The 9,836-nt window shown below is 43.3% G+C and overlaps 2 protein-coding genes across 2 annotated transcripts; one reads left to right on the top strand and one right to left on the bottom strand.

The window, feature by feature from the left end:
* Positions 1 to 59: 59 nt before the first annotated feature.
* Positions 60 to 1,056, top strand: LOC119359167. The gene is made up of 2 exons (XM_037625478.1): positions 60 to 474; positions 552 to 1,056. Exons 1-2 carry the CDS (start codon positions 262 to 264, stop codon positions 774 to 776), a joined length of 438 nt encoding a protein of 145 aa, XP_037481375.1. The 5' UTR covers positions 60 to 261; the 3' UTR covers positions 777 to 1,056.
* An 818-nt stretch (positions 1,057 to 1,874) lies between these two features.
* On the bottom strand, positions 1,875 to 4,687 carry LOC119353820 (glutamic acid-rich protein-like). The gene is made up of 8 exons (XM_037620504.1): positions 4,272 to 4,687; positions 4,008 to 4,140; positions 3,183 to 3,305; positions 3,047 to 3,100; positions 2,769 to 2,815; positions 2,502 to 2,600; positions 2,248 to 2,299; positions 1,875 to 2,129 (listed from the first exon to the last, which is right to left on the bottom strand). Exons 1-8 carry the CDS (start codon positions 4,395 to 4,397, stop codon positions 2,110 to 2,112), a joined length of 654 nt encoding a protein of 217 aa, XP_037476401.1. The 5' UTR covers positions 4,398 to 4,687; the 3' UTR covers positions 1,875 to 2,109.
* Between the last annotated feature and the right edge of the window lie 5,149 nt (positions 4,688 to 9,836).

Genomic DNA, 9,836 nt, shown 5'->3' on the forward strand with positions numbered 1-9,836 from the left:
ACCCAACCTCGTGGCGCATCCACTTCGGCGCCGCCAGCACACGCCACCGGCAACACCCACCCCCCTAGCACCCGCCGCGCTCGTCCCCCACCTCGATTTGATCGATTTCTCGTTACCGACGACTATAGATCGGCAAATCTACGGTTGTTGCCGCCGTCGCCGGATTCGACGCACCTAGTCACCGACGCAATCGCGTTTTGGAGAGATTGGACGGGGATCGAACAGGGCATCCACCTCGAGCTCTACCCGCTGCCTCTCGGTATGTCCTCCTCTCACCGCTCGCATCTCACATGTCGGCCGACCGTCGGCACAACAACGTCCGCTCGTCGGCCAGGCTCGGCCCTCGCCCAACAGCTCGTTGGCGAGCCTTTGCCGATAATCAAGTGTGACCACTGCTGGTGGCTAGTGGTGCGCCACGTTTCAAGCATGCCGAAACACCCCGGATGGGTTTTCTTCAAGTGCGAAAAGGACGGAGTGAGTGTCATTTCATACGGCTGTTCTTCAAATTCATCGCAATGTGAAACTCATTGTTTGCTTTAAATTGTATATAGGACGGATGCAAATTTTGGTATTGGGAAGAATATATTGATCTATTGATAGCAAGAAATTTGCTTGATGTTGGTGCATTAGTTGCTAGAGATGAAGCTATAGAGAATGCAATGTTCAAGTTTGAAGAGGAAGAGAAGAAAGAACTGTGCAAGCTCGAGAAGCTGATGGGGAAAAGAAACAATGTAGTCAATCAAGAGATGGAGAAAGCATTGATCGGATTAACATGAGCAGTTAAGGAAGTAGTGTTTCTATTAAAATGTGTAATTTTTCTACTCCCTCCGTTCCTAAATATTTGTCTTTCTAGACATTTCAAATGGTTACAATATATGGATGTATGTAGACATATTTTAGAGTGTAGATTCACTCATTTTACTTTGTATGTAGTCATTTGTTGAAATCGCTAGAAAGACAAATATTTGGGAACGGAGGAAGTAGTAGTTTTCTTTGGATTGGTTCTCTTAGTGAAGAATTGGTGGAGTATGTAATCAGATGAGTGGTGAAGTCTAACTCAATGGACCAAAAATAAATGAATTCATGTTTAAAGTTTTTACTCTGGTAAGTATCAGGGATCAGCTAGAAACTACCATTTTTTAGAGGAGCGTAGTCCTCTATAGGATACCGGGTCGTTTACTTCTCCTTTGTTTAGAGGAATCTTGTAAGAATTTCATAGGATATGATTTCTATAGAAAAAATTCCTTTAGACCCTTTGGTTTGTAGGAAGGGAATCCTATTCCTGAGGAATTCTTCCTATCCTTTACATTTCATAGAAAAATAAATATTAGCCTAGATTCAATGAAAAAAAATCCTATGATGTGAATCAAAGGGCATCTCCTTTCCTATTCCTACTCATAGGATTTGAGATACATATCATCTCATTTCCTATGACTTCTCTATTCCTATGATTTTCCTATCCTATGAACCAAAGGAGGCCTAAATTAGAGATTAGAGGGGATCGGTTAGAGTTGCTCTTAGCTACTGCATCAATGTTTACATACCACAGACAGCCGTTCGATCGAGGAAGAACTACGAGTATGAGGAGCTGCATGGCACATGTGATGATCATCTTCCTCATCCAAGCACCACAAGGAATATGTATTTTTAGGGAGAAAAAGAACAAAACACGCTTTCAACTTCTGAATCCTGGCCTAGAGCGAAGCACATGCCAAACATAACGATGTGAGCTTGAAATCATCAACTGCCAGGTTTCTTCCGTGAAATGCACAGAAAACCAAGTCCCATAATTTTCTTTCTTTTTCTTTGGATGTGAACCCAACTCTATGAATTAAAGGGCAGATAAAATCGCATTTTCTGGCACAGCCGCAATAGAAACATTCAGAACAGGACTCTGCAGAATTCAGATGGTCCTGAGTTTCTCGTAGGATTCCATTTCTTAATACCATGACCAAAATGAACTCCTGAACGCGGGAAGAATAATCATCTGATATTACCTAATTACGCACTACCTTCCATCAAAATTGCCCAATGAGTTACAAACGAAGAAGAATACCAAGAAACCTAACAAATGTTGAATGGGTTAACCTTTTCAGCAGCTAGCGATCATCAATCATAGCAGTCTTCATCTGTTACATGAAAATAATTATTTTTGTTAGCAAGCTTTACAATGCATATAACACTGATTCAGAAGGAAAAGGAGGTAGCATAGCAGTAATATGAATTGAACATTAAATGGAAACTTACGTGCTTCCTCCTCCTGGTTCCAGTCATCATCGTCATCATCAAACTCGATATTCTGCGGAGTAAGACCATGGGAGTCAAACTATTAGACAATACGCAAGACAAAGAAATGATGCATCACTGGTCTAACCATTTCATATTTGTTGATGTGAAGGAATACACATGCATCACACAATTTTGCCAAAACCATGAACATTTTAACACCCATTTTTCTACATCGAAGAAAAACACAGTGCATAAAGTTTCATGGTACTAACCTGATTATAATCGTCATCTGAACTTTCTTCCGCTTCTGCTTCCTCCTCTTCATCCTCCTCCTCCTCATCACCCTCCTTTTCGGTCTTCTCCTCTCCATCCTACAGTTACCAAATATCAGTCAACATGGTGCCATAACCTCTCCCTATTTCCGTAATGTCAAACAGAGTGTAAGACTTTAAACCAGTAATAATATATCTTGAATAGAAATATGCCTTCCAGATATACTGCAGCAGCTTAAAAAAAACTAAAAGGTAATGATGGCTTGCCTTCTGCTTCGCTTCAAGTTTCTCGAATATATCAAATGCCTGATTATCTGGCAAACAAAGATGACAAGATCCATGTAAGGGGTCAGAGTATCTGAATATATCTACACTAGAAGTGTTCATTTAAGTTCCATTACTTTGAATATACATACAAATAGGATGGTGCAAACAAAGCAGTTTCCTTAATAAGGATTCAAGAAGATATCATAGGCATAAACAGAAGTTCACGGCAGAAAAGGCAACAAGGGAATTATGTTTTGATTTTGTGAAATATAGCATACCTGCGTCTTTATCCCACCGAAGTTTTTTCTGAACTGGTTGTGCTCGTTTAGAACCTGAAAGGGAGATAATATTAAGGGTTTATTGTGGTGCAACCACATAGCAGAAAACAAAAAATGGTATGTACTTCAAGACTACCATGTAGCAGTTCTGCAGGAAAATTTGCAGGGATCAGTTTGAGGTATGATGCAAGAGCTTCCCGTTTGCTCTGTGTTTTACGCTTCCTATCAGAATATCTTTCGATCTCTTTGTCGTCATTCTCTGAAAAGAAACCAAGGCAGAAAAAGAAAGTAATCAGACAGAATTCAAGAAAAGAAACAAAGTAGAAATCGCTACTTGTAGAAGATATGAAACCAAACCAGAGTATTCTCACAAGGAAAGATGCTGAACTGTTTCTATGAGCTAGCAAGGAGTCTAATTATATTTATAGCCCCCGAAGATACAGATGCAAGTGGTAATATCAAATTTAAAATGGGAAAAACAAACAACAAAATTAATTCTAGACCATACAGATGTAGGAAATGTGTCCCGTGCCAACAGTATATCAAGTTGCATACAAAATAACTCTCCATAAATATCAACAATCAGGATTCATGGATCCCTTATTATTGAGCTTCTAGTTAATACGCCAATGGGTTGGAATGTATCACTGGAAATCCAGCCTTTCATAGCTAAAGAAAGTAGGAAAACACAGATTAGAGGGAAAGAAATAGAGGTTACTCGCTTGCTCTGTAACATAAGCAGTCCTGATACGTCAATTCATACGAAAACTGAAAAAACGGCAAGCTTCAATATAACCCTGCTGTATCCAATTATCTGGCCAACTACTCCAAAGAAGCAAAATCCCACACTCCCTCTAGCTACATACTAGTGTAGAATCGAGAAGCAAAGCAATACAGCATACTGTGCAGCAAGAGGAAAATGAGCATATCATATCAGTTATGACAAGTTGAGTCGTGGTACTTTTCTTGGGGGCATCCGGCTCCAGGTAGTAGCAAGAATTCCTCATGAAATCATCGAGCTTCAAGGTGGACAGTATCAGAGCCTTCTCCTCGTTGGTCGCCTTGGCGCAGGTCATCTCCGGCAGGGTGATCTCCTGCAAGGGCGAGGCGCCAAGAAAGTGAATCCCGAATCCTACTAATTCAGCCAACCCCGCACGGCGACCGAGTCGAGGTGATGACTACGGAGAAGGGGGAGAGGTGTGGGGAGCGGAGGAGGCTGACTGACCGGGAAGTCCTCATGGGGAGCGTGCTTGGCGGGGTGGTCATAGCTGGCGCCCCCGAAGCCTCTGCCTCCTCTTCCTCCGCGGCCGCCTCTCCCTCCTCCTCTCCCTCCACGGCCGCGGAACGACATCCCGGGGAGCTCGACGCCGCCCCTCCTGGTAGCAGATGGAGGCGCGACGAGGCCCCGAAATTTCGGAGAAAACGGGCTGCGATCGTCGGAGATTGGTTGGGGAGAATCGAGCCGACGTCGTCGTCTTCAGTTCCGGCGCCGCCCGGAGAAGGGAGAGGCGGCTAGGGCAGAGGTGCGGCACTGACGCGGCCGCGTGCGGCGGTTGGTTCGATGTGGGAGCGAGCGACGGCGGCGCGCGCCGCCCGGAAGGAAGAGAGGGGAGGGGTAGTGCGCCGCTCGTTGGGCCGGTCTTGATGAGATGGGCTTGGATTCGACGGCAGATGTCTAACGTGTGTGTAATGTGTTGTTCTTGTTGTTACTCAAAAAAAAAACATGTGTTGTTGTTGGGGGAAAATCCTATTCGCCGCTCGCTGCGGCAAACTGTCGAGCGACCGCACAGGGGGCAGCGCAGCTAGCGACAGAAATGGGCCGGCCCATACATAATGCGTCCAAACCGGTTTTGGGAACCTTCCAGAAGGTTCCCTGAACCGGATTTTTTTCCTGTATCGTTTCTTTCTGGTTCTTTTTTGGCTTTCTATTGTTTTTTATTTCTCTTTTTTTCGTTTCTGTTTCTTTTTCATTTTTTCGTTTTTTGTTTCTTGTTTCACTTTCTTTTTCAAGTTTATTTTTCTTTTTCAGAATATGTTTGTAGTTTTACAAAATATTTATGATTTTATTTTTTATTTCCTTTTCTTTTCTTCTTTTCCTTTAAAAAAAATCAAAAATTTAAATTTTGTTCGTGTTTCCAAAAAATGTTCAGTTTTTGGAAAAATGTTCTCAAAATTCAAAATTTGTTCTCGTTACACAAAAAAGTACAAAACTCTGACATTCAGAAAATGTACTGAATTTCAATTTTTTGTTCACATATTCAAAAAATGTTCGCGCTTCCAAATTTGTTCGGGATTTTTAAATATTTCTCTCCGTTTCAAAATATGTTTTCAAGATTCAAAAAAATGTTCATGCTTTAAAAAATTGTTCGGACTTCCAAATTTGTTCGGAATTTTTCAAAATTTCTCTCCGTTTCAAAATATGTTCTCAAGATTCAAAAAATGTTCGTTCTTTAAAAAATTGTTGCAGAGGCCGGGGCTTGATGCAGAGGCCGGGGCTTGCTCCCCCTTTAAAAAAAAATATGATCAGGCTTAGGCTTCCTATAGCGGAAGTATCATAACTAGTATCATATATGCCAGAGGTAACATAAAATTAAATGAAGAATGATAAATCATGATACAATATCATAATAAATGTTATGTTGTTTAGCGCTAACATTAGTGAGGAATGTAAAACCATAATCAATTAATGAAATGCTTTTCCGCCCGCAAAAAAATTGTTTGTTATATGTCATACATGACAATAATTAAGGTCTTGCAATGTACGTATGATACTATACATTACGGAGATAGTATCATACCATAATATTATATACATGGTACTAACTTACGATATTACCAAACGGACAGTCTTAGCCAATTGAACTTATATACATTTAACTTTTTCGGATTCCCCTAAAAAAAATCTTTTTCGAATTAAACAGTCAAAACAAGGTCCGGTCCACAACATTCCAGTTAGTTATTACTAGAGTACTCCCTTCGTCTTAAAATCCTTGTCTTAAATTTATCTAAATACGGATGTATCAAGTCACGTTTTAGTATTAAATACATCTGTATCTAGACGAATCTAAGATAAAAAATTTAGGGCGGACGGAGTACAAAATACGAAACTCCACAATCCTCGGCTTCCAACCAAAGGAACCTTCTCATGAACTTCGTTGTGATATCTGTGGTGAGTGGTGACACAAAAATATTACTCCATTGTTTTTCCGAGAAGTGGGAACATACCACGGATAGCTCCACGGCAGGACCCCTGAGGGTGGCCGGACAGTCAAATAGTCTCTGTCTCTGCATAGTTTCCCTCGTACTGAGTCTACTGACGGGGAAGTACGTACGTAGATCTTTGGATCTCACGTTCTGACACATACGGTTGGCAAATACACACGCCAAAAGGTAGCATACGCCAAACTAAACTGCAATTGATTAAAGCGGGGCCTCATGTTATATATCCGGGGTACAGGCTCCCATGGTGGGAATTAATCAAGCAGTTTCTTACCACTCCAAGTTTACTGCAATCTGTCCAAGAATGGATGAGGTGGCGCTCAACGTCGAGGTCGGCGAGCTCGACCCGGGACCAGGGATGCAGGGCCATCATCGGTCAGTGGAATGGCTGATCTTCGCCATCGGCTTCACCACCGCGTGCATGGCGGTCGCCGCGGCTCTGTACAAGGCGCCGACCGGCATCTTCGACGGCCACAAGCTCGCCTACTACGCCTCCGTCGTCTCCGCCGGCGCTGCTGGCTTGGCGGAGGCCGTCGCTGCGATGGCATGGATGTCCGGCGCCTTGGCAGGCAGCGAGCACGCACGCCGTTGCGTTCTCTACGCTTCATTTGTGCCGCTGGCGTTCATGTCCGGCCTCGGTGGAGTTCGCATGCTTCTCAGGTAAGAAGAAGAATTGCTGGTTTGCAGCTTTGCCCGGCATTACGACCTCACCTGCTAGTGCTTTTACGTTGGCTGGAGCTGCAAGGTTTGCAACCATCCTGCTGCCCATATTTCGTTGTTGGTATCCGTTGGCGATGTAAAGTGCGTGACTGATCTATGCGTGTGTACGTGGTTTGTAATAAGTAAACACCTCGATCATTTGGTTTGTAGCAGACTGTTCCATGTACTTCTTGGCCTCTCCACTGTCCATGAAACATGCCGAGAGTTGTACGACTCTTTTTTTTGACAGAAAAACTATAAAAGAACCCCTCTAATATAATTGATGCAAGAAACTCAAATTACAAATATCATGCCTTAAATCTGGGTGGGTAGTTGTACGGCTCTTGTAAGACTATGAAAAGTCCTCGATGGTGGGCGGCGTCAATGTGCGTCCCTGGCTCCCTCCCGCCGCGGCGTTCTCCTCTTCATCCACGGCCGCCCAGGAACAACGTCGCGAGAAAGCCTCTCCGTAGCAGATGTGAGGCATCAGACCATGGCCTCGCTTCCATGCTCGAGCTCGAGCTCGACCCGATTTTAGGCCACTTCCAACGTATCGATGCTAAGATGAGGTGCTAAGCACATTAATTTCTTTAGCAATTAAAGTCCGTAATGCATAGGTGATACTAACTTCTTATAGATAAGCATCCTTCATTTAATGTTTTAGCAACTAAAAAATTTCATGCAATGGTGGGCTTCTCTCATTTAAGTGTTTTGTCTAGGTTCACGCCCATGACATTGTTTTTTTCTTGGAGTCACCACACTCATCTATCTTCTCTTAATTACCTTGTCATATCAGATTTTTCGCTTATGTGGCAGCCTTAGCACATGTATAAGGTGAAGCATTGTGAGGGGTGGGCGGATGGGCTGCCAACTCTCGTCTTCTCCTTTTTAGTGGTATAACTGTCACTTGAAGACAGGTGAGTGGCCCACCATCCGCACCTACAAAGGCCTGCTTGGTATGGGCTAGTTTTTTTATTTTTATGGAAAGACCTTCATGATTAGCTTTATTAACTAAAATTACACTTACATCGCTTGTTAATAAAGAAAAAAAATTAAAACTCGGAGGTGTACCTGGTCATACCAACGGTGGATTAGACCTCCCAAAACTAGCTAGCTCAGGGGCTAGTTTCACCATATGGTGTGGACCAAATCGGTTCGCATGTTGGGGCGGGCAAATGTACATCTTGTTTACTTTTTTTTTTCTAGCGAAGCACACCCAAACTTTATTAATTAACAGAGAAGTATGCATGAGTTCTTATACACTACTTTCATGTGAGACTTACATTTTTATAGAAGGCACAATAACAAACACAAAAGTGTGACTTTAACTAAAAACCGATCTTGGTTTTAGTTTCGCTTCCTAACCTACCATTGGTGTTTTAAATTCTCTGACACTACATGCTGAAGGAAATATGACCTAGAGGCAATAATAAAGTTATTATTTATTTTCTTATTTCATGATAAATGTTTATTATTCATGCTAGAATTGTATTAACCGGAAATATAATACATGTGTGAATACATAGACAAACATAGTGTCACTAGTATGCCTCTACTTGACTAGCTCGTTGATCAAAGATGGTTATGTTTCCTAACCATAGACATGAGTTGTCATTTGATAAACGGGGTCACATCATTAGGAGAATGATGTGATTGACTTGACTCATTCCGTTAGCTTAGCACTTGATCGTTTTAGTTTACTGTTATTGCTTTCTTCATGACTTATACATGTTCCTATGACTATCAGATTATGTAACTCCCGATTACCGGAGGAACACTTTGTGTGCTACCAAACGCCACAACCTAACTGGGTGATTATAAATGTGCTCTACAGGTGTCTCGATGGTACTTGTTGAGTTGGCATAGATCAAGATTAGAATTTGTCACTCCGATTGTCGGAGAGGTATCTCTGGGCCCTCTCAGTAATGCACATCACTATAAGCCTTGCAAGCAATGCAACTAATGAGTTAGTTGCGGGATAGTGCATTACGGAACGAGTAAATAGACTTGCCGGTAACGAGATCGAACTAGGTATTGGGATACCGACGATCGAATCTCAGGCAAGTAACATACCGATGACAAAGGGAACAACGTATGTTGTTATGCGGTTTGACCGATAAAGATCTTCGTAGAATATGTAGGAGCCAATATGAACATCCAGGTTCCGCTATTGGTTATTGACTGGAGACATGTCTCGGCCATGTCTACATAGTTCTCGAACCCATAGGGTCCGCACGCTTAACGTTCGGTGACGATCGGTATTATGAGTTTATGTGATTTGATGTACCGAAGGTAGTTCGGAGTCCCGGATGAGATCGGGGACATGACGAGGAGACTCGAAATGGTCGAGACGTAAATATCGATATATTGGACGACTATATTCGGACATCGGAAAGGTTCCGAGTGATTCGGGTATTTTACCGGAGAGTTACGGGAATACGGGGAAGAAGTACTGGGCCTCATGGGCCAAGTGGTGGAAGATAGGAGGTAGGGCGCCCCCCTAGCCCAAACCGAATTGGACTAGGGGGCCGGCCCCCCTTTCCTCCTTTCCTCCCTCTCCTTCCTTCTCCCCTTCCCTCTTCCTTTCCACCTCCTAGTAGGAGTAGGAAAGGGGAGTCCTACTCCTACTAGGAGGACTCCTCCTGGCGCGCCCTACAGGGGCCGGCCGGCCTCCCCCTTCCTCCTTTATATATGGGGGTAGGGGGCACCCTAGAACACACAAGTTGATCATAGATCCCTTAGCCGTGTGTGGTGCCCCCCTCCACCATAATCCACCTCGATCATATCGTAGCGGTGCTTAGGCGAAGCCCTGCGTCGGTAGCAACATCATCATCGTCATCACGCCGTCCTGCTAACGGAACTCTCCCGTGAA

Source organism: Triticum dicoccoides, chromosome 2A, assembly GCF_002162155.2.
Source record: "Triticum dicoccoides isolate Atlit2015 ecotype Zavitan chromosome 2A, WEW_v2.0, whole genome shotgun sequence".
Taxonomy (NCBI): domain Eukaryota; kingdom Viridiplantae; phylum Streptophyta; class Magnoliopsida; order Poales; family Poaceae; genus Triticum; species Triticum dicoccoides.

Coding starts and splice junctions, on each gene's coding strand:
- LOC119359167 (XM_037625478.1), top strand. CDS start 262: ATGTCCTCCTCTCACCGCTCGCATCTCACATGTCGGCCGACCGTCGGC. Junction 475..551: donor TCAAGTGCGAAAAGGACGGA/GTGAGTGTCATT, acceptor AATTGTATATAG/GACGGATGCAAATTTTGGTA.
- LOC119353820 (XM_037620504.1), bottom strand. CDS start 4,397: ATGTCGTTCCGCGGCCGTGGAGGGAGAGGAGGAGGGAGAGGCGGCCGC. Junction 4,141..4,271: donor CTCCCCATGAGGACTTCCCG/GTCAGTCAGCCT, acceptor TCGCCCTTGCAG/GAGATCACCCTGCCGGAGAT. Junction 2,130..2,247: donor GAACCAGGAGGAGGAAGCAC/GTAAGTTTCCAT, acceptor TTCATGTAACAG/ATGAAGACTGCTATGATTGA.